Source organism: Acomys minous (assembly GCF_964271855.1).
Source record: "Acomys minous genome assembly, chromosome: 2".
NCBI lineage: Eukaryota > Metazoa > Chordata > Mammalia > Rodentia > Muridae > Acomys > Acomys minous.
This window is the reverse complement of record NC_140484.1, coordinates 19,333,928-19,352,019: the sequence shown is the minus strand read 5'-3', so window position 1 is coordinate 19,352,019 and position 18,092 is coordinate 19,333,928. Positions and strand designations below refer to the sequence as shown.

General features: G+C 37.3%; 1 protein-coding gene across 6 annotated transcripts in view; it reads left to right on the top strand.

Annotated features, from left to right (window-relative positions):
• The window catches only part of LCOR (ligand dependent nuclear receptor corepressor), a 130,975-nt gene that overhangs the window by 96,211 nt on the left and 16,672 nt on the right, over positions 1 to 18,092 (top strand). The window contains exon 8 of one of the 6 annotated variants that reach the window (XM_084772560.1): positions 2,616 to 12,016. The exons of the other annotated variants lie outside the window; for them this stretch is intronic. Coding sequence (XP_084628686.1) covers positions 2,616 to 3,585 — 970 coding nt within the window. The 3' untranslated portion in view covers positions 3,586 to 12,016. Of the gene's footprint in view, positions 1 to 2,615; positions 12,017 to 18,092 lie in introns of those variants that run through there. 6 annotated transcript variants of the gene reach the window in all.

Genomic DNA, 18,092 nt, shown 5'->3' with positions numbered 1-18,092 from the left:
ATTTTATAAAATGACTCAGTCATCAATGAAGGAGAAGTGTATTTGTGCAGTCTAAAATTGGCTAACATAGATCAATTTTGTCAGTTTAGTACATGTAGTAAAATTTCATGAGTATGACAAGAACATATCTTTGGGCCTTTTGCCATGTTTTGGAGTGTGGAACTTATGCTAAATAATGGCAATGTGTAGAAGCAAAAACAGTATTATCTGTGTTCAAGATATTGAATGAAAAGTGAGGTGCTAGTGTTTCATTTGGTAACTCTAGTGAGGTGTATGTTATGTGTATTTATTTTTGTTCTGGTTTGGCTTTTGGTTTTATTGGCTATTGACTTGAACTGCAGTTTTAATTGCATGGCAGTTCAGAAAATGTAATTGTATTTTTTGTTTTTAATAGAATGTTGTAGGTAGATGAATAACCACTTTATGCTCCAAGCATTATATACTGTTTCATAATTCTTAACCTCGCAGTGAATTCTGTGACCACTCACTCTAAAGTGTAAGAATTATCTAACCCTCATAGTATGTATCTAGTAACCATTTTGATAAAGCGATGTCAATAAATATTTAGACACCATATTAGAAAACTGTGACATCATCTAGCTAGGAAAATTTACTTTGGTGAATTTAAATTAATTAATAGTGTATGCCTTTAACTTTTTAAGGTGGTTGATACGGGGAGGTTTTTAGACACAAAAGGAATAAGTAGGCACTAAATGGACTAACTTCACCCTATTCTTAAATTAAAAGATTCTTCCACTGGCTTCTAAAAATTCCTGTTTATTTTCTCCTAAATTCCATTGTTTTTCTCCCTTCCTCTCTATTCAGTCTAAAAACATTAACCTGTTTCTCATGGTTTAATACAAGCTCTTCTCAAGGTTTCATTGTATATATGCTAGATAAAAGCCAGCATGATTCCAAGTTCCTTGGGTCTCTTTCAATATAAGAAACACTTGAGCTTTGTAAGAGCGTGCCTAGTGGAAACCCAAGGATAGTTTACACAAATGAATCCCGTGTTTAAGACTCAACTTTAAACCTGGTGGCCAGATTCATGGTCTGAATTGTTTCAGTTGGATGGGAACTGTTTCTACTTGGTTTTGTTTTATGAAAGATAAATTTATAAGCGGTACTGCCCGTCTTTCAGTTGAGTATTCAGTGTTCTGGTTAATGGTGGCAATAGTCTCTGTGCAATCTGGGGGAGTATAGTTGGTTTAACATTCATTTTTGTAAAATTTCACTTTGGGCCTCACTGATAGAACCATAGAACCATTCCTCTTGGGAATGCTTTGCCCGTTGCCAGTGTTAAAATCAATAATCTTTCTCTATTGCAAAAATTAAAACTTTATGAATTAGGGTCTGGCTGATGGCTCAATTGCTGAAGAATCTGCCTTGCACACATGAATACCTGAGTTTGGATCCCCATCATCGGTGGCAGGACTACCAACCATGTCTGAAACCCCTAGCAGGGGAGGGAGTGGGCGGAGACAGAAGGTGGTCATTGGTCAGCCCACCAATGGAATAAGTGAGCTCCAAGTTCAGTAAGAGAAATTTTTGCCCCCAATAGTAGGGGAACCAAAAGGACAGAATGACCAAGGAAGGAAGACACCTGACATATACATAATAACCTCAAACAACAGCAAAATCATACGTGTTAACTTTAGAAGTCTAGACTTTAAAAATGATTTCAAGAAAAATGCGGTATTTTAAAGAGAAGGATTTTTCTTAAAGAAGATTACCACTAAGTTGTTTATACCTCTGATGATATTGACTCTGAGTATAACTTAACAAACTTTGGGGGTAAAGTTACTTTGCAGAGTTAAGATATTTTATGCCTCTGCCTACAACCAATAAGGTTTTTAATGAAGAAGTGTGGTAAGTTACAATGCAGTGAGTCTTGATTCCTCTTCATTTGACTTCTTCCCCTACCTTGGGACTAATTATCATATGTAAGTTTTTCCCAAGCAGTACAAGAAACATCATTTGGAATTGTTTAATTTTTAATGATAACCATTAACTTGTTTGTGGGATAAATGAGCAAATAACTGTGGGAATGCTGCCAGCTTTCTAGATAATTGTTATGAATGGTGAATGCATTGCATTAAAATAAATAATTTGGCTTACTCTTTTATTACTGTGCTTGTTTAGTGGTAACGTCACATTGGTAAACAATTCTGTATAGATAATGGAGACACTAATGATTACTTTGTAATTAATGGTTAAGGTGCTATTTTCAAACAGTTGCGCGAAACTTTTTCTCCGAAAATTTGTGAACCCAACCAGAGACTGCCAACAGGTTTAATTTTTCTTTGCCCAAAAAAAAAAAAAAAAAAAAAAAAAAACCAAAAAAAAAAAACAACCAAAAAAATACTTCCTAGGTTTTTTTTGTTATTGTTTATTTCGTTTTGTTTTTTGTCTTTTTTCCTTTTTTTCCCTTTTTGTGATCAAGTTTTTAAACTAACTGCTGAGACCATGCTTTTTTTTAATTTTAGAGAAAAATAAATAAATAACACAAAGTGATGTTACCCAAGCAAGGCCTTCTAATAAAGGAGTGGTCCCCTCACCCGCCCCTCCCTTCCTGTGCAAGTCCTGCTCACATCAGTTTCCTTCCATCCAATTAGGCGACCTGGGAGACCCAGCCAGTACCGCCCAGATGGACTTCGGAGTGGTGATGGGGTACCTCCAAGAAGCTTACAGGATGGAACCAGGGAAGGTTTTGGACACTCCACATCACTCAAAGTTCCACTGGCTCGATCCCTGCAGATTAGTGAAGAACTACTGAGCAGAAATCAGTTGTCCACAGCTACCAGTCTTGGGCCGTCTGGATTACAGAATCATGGACAACATTTAATATTATCCAGGGAAGCCTCTTGGGCAAAACCTCATTATGAATTCAACCTCAACCGTATGAAGTTCAGGGGAAATGGTGCACTCAGCAACATCAGTGACCTTCCTTTTCTTGCAGAAAACTCTGCCTTTCCAAAAATGGCACATCAAACAAAACAAGATGGAAAAAGGGACATGAGCCATTCATCTCCTGTAGATTTAAAGATACCACAAGTTCGAGGAATGGATCTTTCTTGGGAGTCTCGCACTGGTGATCAGTACAGCTATAGCTCTTTGGTAATGGGTTCACAAACGGAGAGCGCGCTTAGTAAAAAATTAAGGGCTATTCTTCCAAAACAAAATAGAAAAAGCATGTTAGATGCTGGACCTGATTCTTGGGGCTCAGATGCTGAGCAGTCTACCTCTGGACAGCCATATCCCACATCGGATCAAGAAGGAGACCCTGGCTCCAAGCAGCCTCGGAAGAAAAGAGGGCGTTACAGACAGTACAACAGTGAAATACTGGAGGAAGCCATCTCTGTGGTTATGAGTGGAAAAATGAGTGTTTCCAAAGCTCAGAGTATTTATGGGATTCCCCACAGTACATTGGAGTACAAAGTAAAGGAGAGGCTGGGCACTTTGAAAAACCCTCCAAAGAAAAAGATGAAATTAATGAGGTCGGAGGGGCCAGATGTTTCTGTAAAGATTGAATTAGATCCCCAGGGAGAGGCAGCACAAAGTGCAAATGAATCAAAAACTGAGTAGGAATCTTGTAGAGTGCCAATTACTGTACAAACTGGGTGAGCACTACTGCATCATTGTTCAGCTGTCACTGCTGCACCTGACTTCATTACTGTGACACTTGCCTCTGCAGGTTTTGCATTGACTTGTTCACAGAGGTGAAAGGTGCATTCTGAATGTTGCATATTTTAAATTTTCATGTGCAGTATGGCTCGGAATATTGTTTGGCCTTTTGCATGTTTCTCTACACAGAGAATTGAGTTACCTCACAAAGACCAGATACATGGAAGTGGACTCCTTGCCTGTAGCGCATGCATGATTTTCTTTATTTTCTTTCTTTTAACCCCTTAAGTTATGTTTGCCTTTACTTTAAAAAAGAAAAAGAAGAGGATGATGATGATGAAGAAGGAAAAAACAGTCCCCTTTAGAAATTACCTCTGTCATACTGGGAGCTTTATTTATCATTACAGATTGGAAAGCCTTACATATATGTTCACATTTTTCTTACATGATTCAACTAATTGAAGGGTTAAACTAAACAAAACAAAACAAAAACACAAATGATGAACCTTTGACTCTAAGAAATTTGGTTACTCGATAAATACTTGGGTCATTTATAATTATGCTTTATCATTTTATTTTCATCATTAAATTTACCGACTAAATTAGCAATGTCTTAGTGCTCACCCAGAGGGGAGGCAGTAGAGATGTGCACACACTACCTTCAAAATGTTTCATTCAGTTCACTGTTTGGGACACTACCTTTGCTGTAATTTCATTTGAGATTTTCTAAGGGTAGAATTTGCTCTCACCACCAAGTGAGATTATAGCCTTATCTCATGGAGGACGCGCTCCCTTCTTACTCAGGAGCAGTCAGGGTACATTTCATAAACAATGGAGGATGCCTCATTTTAGCAACTCTTGCTTTCTTTCTTTTTCAGTGGTTTTGTAGATGTGATCGTGTACTAACCAACAACTTGAGTACTGTTTCAGCCATTAGTTGTAGGATGTCTAAGCTGTGCTTCTTGGGAATCAGAAAAGATAAAGCAATGTGTATTAGTTCTTACAGCATAGCTAAACTGATGCTTAAGATTTTTCAGCCTTGATAATTTCTCCATAGATGAAGGATCTAAGTTTTTGGTAAGAAGAAAAATCACAATCCCACAGTGACCTAATATGATTGATTAGGTTGCATGTTAATTCTGCTAATAGTTCAACTGGTAGTTTTGTTCACTGTAGTTTCTGTTCTTAGCTGATTCAGACACTGCTACAAGATTGGGAAAGGCTGCATTTTAGATTTTAGTTAATTTTGTTTAGCTGAACTTTTTCCCCCCCCTTACTCTTAGGGCATCCTACACACTCTCCCCTTCTTGACCTTTTCTGGTTGTTTAGCACACATTTCAGGCCCTTTTCCGATCATGTTTGTGTAAGCACTCCTTAAAGAACGTCTTAAGCTTTGTGTGAGATGGACACATGAAATTGCAGTAATTTAAGTTTGGAAGATTTATTTTTGACAGGTAACTGCAAGAATTCCTGATTAGTAAAGTCAGTGGAATTTAATCTCTTACTATGATCAGGTTAAAATTACTATTTTGTGCAAAGCAAAATCCACACCGCTTAAACCCTGTATGCTAGTCTGCTGAGAAAGATGATCAGGCCCTTCTAAATGCTTAGCCAAACTCCAAATTCATTGGCATTTCTGATTAAGTAAAATAAGCATTCAGTGTTCATTAGGTTAAAATTGGTGATTTCAGGAGAATACTAACAACTTGAAAAGTAGTAGGAATACGTCCAGAATAGGCCTCATGCACAAATTCCTGACTGTGAACTTTGGACCCATTAATTTAATTAGGGAAAAGATTTCACTTGCCACCTGTGTGTTCAAAGGTTAGGCACACCATTGCTGCTGTTAAAATTAAGGCATTGTTCAGTTTGACATAGGTCGGGTGTGGATTTCTCTTTTGATTTGGTTATTTTGTAAAGAAATTTAATCTGTGGATGACTGCCTGTTTCTCGGCCTTTTAGTCTCAACAGAGTTTGTTAGTATTAATGTGACTGCAATATTTCCTAGCCTAGCTGGAAGTTGCAATAAAAATACAATATGAGGTGCATGATTTTCATCTGCAATTGAAGGAAGTTGTGTGAGGTTTGCTGAAAGCAAAAGGCTAAGCTTATGAAGGGAAACCTCCTTTGTTCCCTCTCAGTTTGTTAGCACAGAATTAATTGCAGGCATGGTTCCTTTTTGTGCAGTGCTTGGGGTACTCAGTAGCCCAAAATTGCTGCAAAAAGATCCTTTGAGAAATTAAATTGTGCTTTCATTCCCTTTCAGAAAGACATCATTAAAGGCCCATCTAAAAATCTGGCCCTAAAAGTTGAACTTTTGTACTTTCACTCTTCAGAGAGGTTTAGTCCTTGTGGTAGTTTGTAGTGATGTATGAGTTGAGTTATGTAACTTTTGTCATCGTAGTGTAATGGGAGTGATCATCTTACTAATATAAATATTTTCTATGTGTGTTTCAGTGGATGACAATCGAGCAGCAGAAGAATGGTGTGCCTACCCTTTAATGCTGCAGTTTAAATAAGAGAACTTGTGTCATTTCAGACTGTAGGCTGAGAGCTGTACATAGTGAAAATTGAGTACTTCTAATATTTGTTTTGGTTAGAAAGTGAATTTTAAAAACAAACCAAACTCTAAACTTCTCAGAGTAAAGTCCTGAGACCTGAAGATTGTAATATTCATGTCTGTGAAGCTTTTTAACATTACACTTGAGATCAGTCATGACTTGATATTCAGGTAAATTTTCTTTTCCAAGAAGCTTTTGAATGAGCATATTTTCTCCAAAGGTTGGTTGGTTGGCTGGTTTCTCTCTTTCTTTCTTTCTTCCTTTCCTTTGCTATTGTGTTGTTTTCTTTGAGTGTAGATTGTTTTAAAGCACTAATTGCATTACATTGGTAACTGCAATATAAAATAGCCATTATTGTTTTGTGAAGCATGATTGAAGTTAGCTAGTGGTCCCTTTTAAAATTCATGAGCCTCTCAAGAAAAAAAAAAACTTAAAAAAAGACAAAAGCTGCTGAATATTTCAAAAGATATATATTTTACCTTATTGTAGGTTTGTAAAGTTAGTTTGTAATATTCAGGTGCACTTTTATTGTTAAACTTTGTGTTCAGAGTTCCATTATACTGCATATTTCTCGGAGGTGGCTGTCAGTCCTCATACCACAGTGATCTCTTAATAGTTGATTTCTCTCTTGATTTGCCACTATGCTGTATGGCACTTTCAGTGTAGATTTTCTAGGTTGGAGACGTCCTCATAAATGTGTGATGGCGATTGACCTACTTGCATGCTTAATTTCTGCTAATCAGAGTTTTGCGTGGCCCAGACAACAGTTGACCATTTTTGTGGTATGGGAGAGTATAGTTCACAACTGCCTGTCACAAAAGCCTTTTTTCTCATATTTTCTAGTAAAGTGAATGATGACATTATTCAAATTACATACCATTATTTGAATTAATTGTAGGAAATGATATATTTAAAATAAGTCCTTGCTTTTTAGTGAGAGGACATTGACATCACACGGTAGATAAGCTATAGTACTGTGAAATAAAAAACACTAAACAGTTCTAGGTGAGTTATAGTTGGGATGGCATTTTATTATTAGCGTTCTTAATTCTGAGAGAGCAGAATCAGCACGCATGACCTAATATAGTGTATTAATTTTACTTTGTTCAGTAGGCTTTGAAATGACTGGATTATATTGTGATGAGCTATACACTTTTATTCTGGTCCCCACATACCATGAAGGACAAGGTCTCTTTTTCAGGAAAAAATATTTATATTTGTGTATAATACTTTTTAATATAAGTTTGTTGTTATTCTGAAGTTTAGATGTTGCTTGATAAACCGTTGCTACAGCAGATCATGAATATGAGCAAGGCTTTGTGTAATAGTAGGGTCCTTATGTGAAGTTAATTACTGTTCAGTGCTGGTGAGCAAGCTCAGAGGTGTGAAGTGTGTATTAGCTTTATTTGGTACAGTTTTACTTTAAAACATTGAAGTGCTTTAGAACTCTGGTTATCTTACGTAAATCATTACCTCAACCAATTGGCATTCTATTCCCAAGTGTTTTACCTTAGCTCTAAAATGAGCTGTATGGGATCAGATAGCAAAACCTTAAGTGGCACAAATGGGTGTTTAGTTCCCAGGTTTCTGGAGAAAACTCTTAAATCAGACTAGAAGTGACTACCTGCTACAACCCATATCCTAACTACCTTCTGTCATTAGGCAGTACATGGCAGCCGCTGAGCTGCTAGTATGTTCTTTGCCTATCCCAAGTAAGCACATGTTGCCAGACCTGGTTCTAAGCCTTTTGTGATCACTTTACATTTTATTGCCCTATGATGATGAAGCTCAGATTTATTTGGTCATTTTCATAAAACATTGTCAGTTCAGTGTCAGAACCTGAAATTATTTTGAGCCGTCAAAGTGTGTGTATGACAAGCTTGTGTTCCATTAACAACTATTATATCTCAGTAGCTTTCATTTTGAAACAGATTTTTGATTCTGGAAGTCTAATTTAACCAAATGCTTGAGATTGTTTTCACATCTCCATTCTGTTTTCTATTCAGGTTGCTGTCATTGGTGAACGAATATGACAATAGGTTATATTGCCCACTTAATATTTGATGAGCAGATTGAAAGTTACAGGTTAAATTGTGGCCTTCAGGAAGATGGAAGATGTCACATATTGTTTTCCTTGTTCCCTTTCTATTAGAATAAAATTATCATTAATATGCTGGTCAATCCAGTATTATTCAAAGCTTGATGGCTTTAGCCAAATAATCCATTTAGGAGACTATTGAACTATATAGGTTTTGGTTTTTTGGAGTTTTTTTTTGTTTGTTTTGTTTTGTTTGTTTTTTATAATCTACTGATAAAGAATACACACACACACACACACACACACACACACACACGTGTGGTACAAGGAACGCAGACCTCCATACTCTTTATTTTGGATTAATTCTGTTCTTGAGACTTGAAGATTTGTGAATATGGTGACAAAGGAGTAGAGGAAATTCTTTCCATATCCTCTTTTATTCCAACTTTTGAATTTACCTTTTAAGGAAGCAAACATTAGCCCTGTGGCACAACACTGGCTGAGTGTTGTAAGTGCTACAAAGGATTTTGGAGCAGGTGTAAACTTTAGAGAAACAGATACAGATCAACTGCCCCCAGCTGTATTAAATAAACTAAATGGATCTCAAGACATGGTATTAAGATTTGATTATGTGCATTTGATAGGAAATTTTATAAAACTTTGAGAATTAAAGCTAATGTTTATATGGCAGACAGTAAACATGAGTTAATTTTACAATTATTTGGGAGGTAACTTTAATATTCCCAGTTCATGTAGAGCTGTATCCGTAAAACATGAAAAGCAAGCACTTTTAGTAAACCATAGATTTATTGGTTGTAGCAAATATTCATTTTGAATGTGAAAATGAACTCTTTACTCCTTGACCTGTCATTGAACAGGCTCAAGATATTTTCAACACTGGAAATGACCCCACACATACCAAATAAATAGTCTAGAGCAGCGAGACATTTGAAGATTCATACCTCTTAAACTTCTTAGATTTGTCTTGAAAAACAATTTGTGAGCGAGCCTGTAACCAGTATTACTGCAGTCTTGGGTTCCTTGTTCTGCATAATCGCGCCCTTTCTCAGGTATGTCCTGAAAACATACATTTAAATCTCTCTGGAGATTAGATTCTCAGTGGATAGTGTGTGAGGGGTGGGGGTGGGGGCTGGGAGTAGTTGGACACAGGATACTGACACAGTAGAGCAGGGATTTTAACATTCGGTAGCCAAATAGAATTTCAGTCTAGAATATTTTTACCCCCACAGAATGAACAAAACGATTCCTATTTGGTAAATAACCAGTGCTACACTCCTCAAAATCTTTGATCCGGGTGACTTCTTCCTGCTTGGTGGAAGGGTATATAGCAAACCTCACTGTTGTTAGGAAAGCACTTCCAAATGTTTAAAGTTCTAGAAAGGGATAATTCAGCACTTTTCTGTTAAAACACTAAAGTCTTAATTTATCTTCAGAGTCTTAGGTACTGTAAGTTTTAGGATGATTATTTTAGAAACCATAACTACAAGATATGGGGTCAAATCACATTTATATAAATGTTATTTTAACAAAAGACAACATTTTGTACCTTTCTAGTAATTCTAAGTAATTGCCTCATTTTCCCCATTTCATTTAAGCTTTTCTGGCTTAGGAATTTGGAATTTGAGAGAAAGTGAGGGGGAAATTCCCCAAATGAAATGTGTTATCAGACCATTTTAGAAACATAAGTCACTAAGGAAGTGGGTAGAGATCCTCTCCCCGTTAAGTCTTCAGGGAATGAGCAGTATTTAGAATCTTTGGCTGAAATTCAAGCCTTTTTACTGTGTAAATTTTTAATACTAATTCACTGACATGCTTTTTACATCAGAGGACTGATATGAATCTTAATGGTTTTAAGTTGTGGAAGGGTATATTTCTAAAACCAAGGGGGGTTGATTAACTAGGTTAGTATTACCAGCATTAGTGAGTTTAAGGAATCTTAGTATGTAATAGCGAAGTGTTTGATTAAAAGTCTAATCCTATATTGCTAGTCAAAATTAGTTACATTCTGATCTAGGAGAGATATATAGTCATTGGATATTGAAATGCTGTGCTGTCAAAAAAAAAAAAAGAGGAAAAAAAAAAAAGAAAAGGAAACCTTTATCTGACTCCCACGTGTGCTTGTTCTGATGGGATGTGTACTTAACAGTGGCTTGTTGCTGCTGTGGGGGGGGGAAATGCATAAACTATACATTGGAGCATTTGCGTATAATTCTTTATGACCTCCACTTTAAACTGTCAGACATTGGTATTTATCAGTCCACACTGTTAAATAAAGCTAATGTTTTTAGAAATCAACTTGTACACACTGTTTAAAAACCCTCAGGGACAGTTTTCACACTTTTCTCACTCAATTCAGGTACTTTGATGCTATTCTTAAACCTAACAGTGACTTGTATTTTTCTGTTTTGCTTTTATTTCAACGTGCTGGTAGCACATCTTTGATGAATGTCAACTTAAAAACTCAGTTCAGGTATCCAGGTATAACTCAGCCAAACAGATTTTAAAGCTGCATAACTTTCCAGCACATGGTGCCTCACACTCCTATAGTGGCATTCTGTAGATTCAGTTATAACTACTGAGCAGATAATACGGGGGTTCCTGTTAACAGTGTATTTTTTTAAACATGCATACATGTATAGCCACCACATAGACACACTCTTAAGCTGTATATTTTTAAATGCCACTAATAGCCAGCACAATGAAAATAAGTGACATTCCTAGCTGCTTCTGTAAACCGTAACAGACGCAGTTCCTCCTTGATACGGCTTTTGTTTCTTCATCATAACTACTACTAAATTCAAGCACTGGTCCTTGGGTGTCTGACCTCTACATTCTATTTATGCAATGTCTTCAGAGAATCTGTGCACTGGCCACTGTGATGGAACCATTGGGCTGTAAGTGCTTTGAGTTTATCAGTAGTGATTCTGCCAAAGTTGGTATTTTAACATTAAGTATGTAAAATGTCAAAAAAAAAAAAATGAACAGAGGTCTAGGTCTGCAATCAGCAGGAAGTTTTATCCAGTATATTTACAGCCTCAAAGACCTCAAGCTCTTTCTGGTGGCGGCTTGCTTTTTAAACACTGTTTTCCACGGTGCTGCCTGTGGTTAACAGAGTCAGTCATCCCTCAGCTTTAGTATTTGCTATCTTAATCTGAAAGAAACTCTAAAACCCATGGCCTTTGAAGACATGGAAAATGGCATTTTTCAGATTTCTAGAAGTTCAGTGTCATGCAACAAAACAGGAACCCCCTTTACTCTATGGACCTCATTTCAATATACTGTTTACAGTTTGACGGAATTGTATAATTTAATATTTCTCTTGTACTGTAGTTTATATTTATTTACAGATTTTTGTACTGTGTGATTTGAACTTTTTGTTCTTGCTGTAATCATTTGTTTATGTAGTAGAGCACTTATGATCACAAATTAAGTTTTTGGGTTTGATTGCACTACATTAAAATTTTAATGCAGTTCTGATTTTGACTGGACTAAAATAAGCTGTGTCTTAATGTATGTGATGAGTACTTAAATTTTAATCCACGTGGTTCCCCTTTTCTTTTTATTTTATTTTATTTTATTTTTATTTTTGCATTGTATGTCAGAAGCACTAGTTCTCTTGTGCATGTGTAAGACTTAATGGTTCCGTTGTATTATTTGACCATGACATTTTGGAGAAACATTCCCAGCTGTAATGTGGTGTATGGTAGTTCTCACTGGATGCTAGACTTTAAAAACCACTATTCTTCTAATAAATTTTGTTGTGAAAACCTGTTTTTAAAGCTTGGTCTTTGCTGCTGAAGATTTTAGTGCTTTTAAGCAATTTACAAAAAGTAAAGTACAAAAAGGAGTACTATGAAGCGCACATAGCATTCAGAGTTGATTGTTCTTTGACTTTCCAGATAAAACCTTTTAGATTATTAGAAATGCTGCTGCACTCAGGATTCCAGTGCAAACAATACTTTGTCCTTTATGTACTAACTGACTTGGTCCCCACATCTGTTTTCCTTACTGAATTGTTTACCTAAAATTAATCTTTTAAGCTAGCCCAAGATAGTTTGGGTTTCATGATGCCATCTTCTGCTTTTCATAATTTGGATAAAACTTCACAGTAGGATTGGTTGCCAAACTTGTTTCCTCATGAGGCACAAATAGTAAAGCATCACTGTCAGCCAGTTACGGTTGTTGCAGTGCTGCTCATTGTTGAGAGGATGCCAATAACCTGCTGAGTGCTTGGTAGCCAGGGTGTACAAAAGCTGTATACATAAAGTGTATATTGTAAAGCGGTTAGAGGAGCCTGAATTATAGATGCTAAAGATTAGAAATATGAGCAAAATATTTCAGGAAGCTTTTTTTCAACCTCACACCGTAATTAAATGCAAGCAGACATTTTATATTCATAGTGTTATTGTGTGAAGTTGATCTGTTAATTTTTTGTCTTAAGACAGATCGGCTTTTTAGCTATGTCTCTTTTCAGTCTGCCGTTCGTGAAAATAAGGTTTTTGGTTGGTAATACGGATATTTGTTGGCTTCACTTTCTTGTTATGACATACTTGTAGAATGTACTGGAAACCTAATTATTCATAAATTTCAGGACTTGTTTCTTGCCATTTTTTACCACTAACCGCTGTAAACTGTTGGCCAGATCAGTATGGTAAGACTTCAGTCAAACAGCTCATGTGTGACCTTTGCTTCAATGCCCTGTCTTCAAGCTTGGATTTGACTTTTGAACTAAAGTGACATCTTTGACACTAGAAGTTCTCTGATGACCATGCGTATATCTGAGGGTTAGTTCAGGCACTCCAGTGTCTTAACAGGTGTGGGAAGTAGAGAAATGCTCTAATAACAGAACAAGAGTTGAGTAAGGGAAATGCAGGGACAGCAGTGGTATGGCATAGCCTGAGTTGTATTTTCTTTAATACTGAATTTTTCCACCAAACATGTATGTTCATCTCTAAAGACATGCCTAGATCATGTAATGCTAGATCTTGTACTGAGTTAGGCACCATAGGTAATTGCTCTTTATAATCAGAGCCCATGTCGTCATTATATGCTTCCAGAGGTAAGCACTGTAACAGAATTGTTACTCAGCTTACAGGCTGTTGCGTTTTCTGTTGTGTGTGCTTGAGTGAAATGTGGTAGTATGAACTTCAGGCTGTGTTTACAGCTAAAGTAGACAATTGATTTTAGAGATTAGTGAAAAATAAATGCCAAAACAGTGTAAAAGAAGAAAATGCACGTTGCTTGGTCAGTGTTCGCATAGAATCTAGAAAGTAAACATGTGTCAGAACTCTTTAGTGATTGGAGCTGAGCTTGTGGCCCAGTGGTGAGCCTTTGCCTACCATGCATTAGGTCTTCAGTTGATCTGTGTGCAGTATTTTTAAAAAGTTAACCCCCAAGTCTGAGGGTTTTATAAGCATCTATGAATACTTCCTATTGGTTATTGGTTATTGCTTAGCACTTTATTTAAACATTCAAAAAAGTTTTACTAAAAAGATCACTTGTGTTTTTAATTTGTGGAGTGAGGGTGTTTGACATTTAGGTTTTTTTTTTTCATTGAATCTCATACATTATTAAATGTGAAACAAAAACAAATTTGTTTGAATATTGGTAAATAAGTAGCAACCCTTTATAGAATAATAAGGCCTTAGAAACTGGTTACTCAGTGCAGTATTTTCTAAGTGAAAAAAAAATTAAAATAGATTTCAATGTCTTGTGTTCAAAACTAGTCCACTGTGTTAAGGTTTATTATGAACTATAAGTAAAATAGTCCTTTTGCAAGAAACATCAAATAGTCTTTATTCTAAGTTACTATAGTTTCTCTGTTGGGTGCAGGCTAATTCCACCTTAAATAATCAGACATAACATAGACAAACATAACAATAGAGGCTATATTCAGTTTTAGTCTAAATTAACTTTTTAAGTATATTCAGAACTGGGTCCTACACAAGAGCAGTGTGATGATTTATACATAATGAAACTTGAGCATATTCTCTGTTTTCAAAGTGTCTTGTATGAGTGCCACCTCCCTCCCAACACCCTGCAGTGCTTTTTAAATTGTAGTTAAAAAGTTTAAGCCAGGTGTGATAATGTATTCTTTTAACTCTAATACGTAGGAGGCAGGAAGAGCATGAGTTTAAAGCTAATTGGGGCTATATAGTTGGACTATCTCAAAATGTAGAAAAATTGTCATCCTAGTCACTTTTTCCTATTTTATTTATGTGTATAAGTGTTTTGTGTTCGTGTATGTTGTCACTACTTGCCTACTCAATGCTATAGATGTCAGAACAGGGCATCTGGTCTTCTGAAACTAGAGTTAGAGAGGGTTACAAGGTTCTGGGAAATGAACCCAAGGATCTGGAAGAGTAGCCAGTGCTCTTAACCATTTTTCTTTTCTTTGAGCCTCCTTTCTTCCTTTCTCTTTCTCTCCTCCCTCCCTCCCTCCCCTCCCTTCTTTTCTTCCCTCCTTCCCTCCCTCCCCCTCCCTCCCTCCCTCCCTCCCTCCCTCCCTCCACTCTCTCATTCCTCTCTAATCCTCAACCACTAAGCCATCTATCCAGTCCCCTTAACCATTTTTCAAGTGCACAGTTCAGTAGGGTTAAGCATATTCTTACTACATAACCACTAGAGCCTTGGGTAACTTGCTAACTAATGGGACTCTTGGTACTATTATGATCTTTGACTCTTCAGGTAAAACCATGAATGTTGGGGGATGTAAGGGATTTAGTTAGCCTTGTTCATACAATGAATAGACCTTAACACAGATCTATACTACAACAGCATACTTCACACAATCTGAAGTGACAATGAAGGATTTTACCATTAGATTCCGCTAAACTAATTAAATCTCAACATCTGCTTGGTTCAAGTAAACATGTCAGCTTAGGAAATGAGTGATGCTCATTATTAAAAGCATAGAACTGGGATGCAGAACAAAAATTATAAATTGAAGCCTTTTAAAGGCCTGATAGACCTGAACAGGTAGGACAAAGAGAGGAGGCATTCCAAGTCTGACAAACAGAACTTGATGGCCTCAGGTTTAAAGTCCTAGCCTTCTGTTCTATTGCTGAACAGTTTTAGCAAGTTAGCAAATCTTTTCCACATTCTGTAAAAGGGGCTGTGGTACTTGGCATATCTAGTTGGTATGGAGCCTAAATTAGACCCTGCCTTTAAGACAGCACTGAGGCAGGTTCTTACTTGGCATATATAAGTGCCCAGTAAATTAAAGCAGAAGTGAATTCTTAGGAGGTGCCATAATTTACTGTAAACAAAAGGGCAAATCAGATGGTTTGTTCTGTCTTGTGAAGGCCATTAGAACTTTGAAAACGTTCTAATTTATGTTAGGCAGATACTTACATTAAACTGAGGCATGGACTATGCTTGAAACCTGAAAAGGTGCTTTTCTTCACTTTGTGATCCTGTTTTGAGAAAACAATGATTGGTTTTAATCAAACCAATTCATTTCTTCTTGTTGGTTTCAACCAAATGCCAGTGTCAGAAGATATAATTTGTAAAACAGAGAGCTAGAAAGGTGGCATATCAGTTAAGAGTACTGGCTGTTCTTCCAGAGGACCAGGGTTCGATTCTTAGCACCCACACAGCAGCTCACATCTGTAACTCCAGTCTTAGGGGATCCAGTGCCCTCTTCTGGTCATTGCAGGTACCAAGCACACACATGGTGCACATAGATATTTGCAGGCAAGCATACATAAACTAGTAATTTTTTAATGTTAAGCGCATTGTCTCAGTGTTCTATTGCTGTGAAGAGACATGACCATGTCAACTCTTAGGAAATAAAAACATTTAATTGGGCCTTGTGTACAGTTTCAGAGGTTTAGTCCATTAGTAGGAAACTGGTATGCAGGCAGATGTGGTGCTGAAAGAGGTCGCTGAGAGTCCTACATCTGGATCCGCCAGCAGCAGGGGAGGAAGAGCCGGGGAAGGGGGGTGGCGAAGAGGGAGAGAGAGAAGGGTCGTAGAAGCTGATGTTTCATACGTGTCTGTGTAAATGGATTTGGGCACTAAATGACTTAGTATCTTTGTCCTGGGTTAAAATTCAGAATCTGTAGTGGCTTTTGAAAATCACTGTGTACTTCCATTCCAGCGGTCTGGTGTCTTATAGAGCCCTCTAGGATATACCTATGTGTTTTGTCAAAAACTTACATGCTTATTGTCTAACCTCAAAATCCCCCTTTTCACATTTTTCTTAAATAAATTGAGATATGAAAACTACATATTTATTTGACACCACATGAAGTTACTAGATAAATTTGTACATTGTGTGGTATTCAAATCAGGATAAGCATATACATCTCCTTAAACATGATTCTTTTTAGAAAACAAGTCCCATCCCATCTGTCCATCCCCGTGCCCCGTGACCACCACCCTCCCAACACTCCCAACCCCTGCCACTGGTTTTTCAAAACAGAGTTTCTCTGGCCTAAAACTTGGAGAGATCCACCTGCCTCTGCCTCCCAAATGCTGAGATGAATGGCATGCACCACCTACCACACCTGACTAAACTAGGCAGTTGTTTAAAAATAATTTTTAAATAATTTATTTGATTTAATCTATGTGCATTGGTGTGAGGGTATCAGATCTAGACCTGGAGTTACAGACAGTTGAGAGCTGTCATGTGGGTGCAGGTCCTTTGGAAGAGCAGCCAGTGCTCTTAACCACTGAGCCATCTCTCTAGGCCCTCCTCTCTCTTTTTTAATATGTAGTATAGTTCATGGTCTATATTTACCCTACTGTGCCATAGGATGCCTGTGCTTATTTCCCACACCTGCTTGTAATTTTTCTTCCCCTTTCAGTTTCATTGGGAAATATTTGAAATATTTCCTTTGCTTATTCATGACTTCATGCATTCAGTGAGCTACCTCAGACTGTAATCCGTAAAGTTACCAAGTTAGAATACACCTTGACCTACAGAGGCATCACAGTCCAGGGGAGGAAATGGGCTGAAAACTGTTAGTTCACAGCATCAGTGCTGTTTAATAAAAAGGTGGAGACAAAGTAAGGGAAGCACTGTGATCACCGCCCACAGGAAATGGCCTGAAGGCTAGAATGAGAAACAATGGGAAATTGGCAAAAATCTACCGACAAAAATGTGACAAGACCTGGTTTGGGGTTTAAAAAGAATAAGTGTGAATGATAGGAAGTGGCGGCTAAAATAAGCTGATGACAGAAAACTTGCAGGGTATTTCCCAAGAAAGCCAACTTACGAAATTAAACTCAATAGTGTACTGGAAGCCAGGGAAGCTACAGACATAGTGATATATAATACGGCCTCTTCAGCTTTATGTCTGCATGGGAGTGTATACATCTAACGACGTCTTTGCTTTCAGTTTCTAAATAAAAGCAAGTATAAATCTACTTAGTTCACACTTAATCCGTAACACCTTACTCGCCTTACACTATACCTCAGCAATGACCTTGGGTATTTATGAATAAAGTCTGGTGTAGCATAGTAATTACAGTAACACCCCAGAGAAGGACAGGTAGATGTAAAAACATTGGGGCAGAGTGCAGTGTCACAAACCTGTATCCAGTTACTCAGACTGAGAGAGTGCTTGATCCCAAGCAAGACTCCATCTCTGCAGAAACTAAAGTGCAGGCTTGGAGCAATGGTGGCAGTTAATACTGGCTGCTCAGAGGAGCTGGGTTCAACTCCTAGCACCCGCCTGACAGTTTGTAACTTCCTTTAAGTTCAGTTTCTGGGGATTGGACATCCTCCCCTGGGCTCTGTGGGCACCAGGCACACACTTGTTGCACAGATGTACATGCAGACAAAAAACTCATATACATAAAATAAATTTTAAAAAATCTTTGTTTATCCCTCTGCTTCAGTT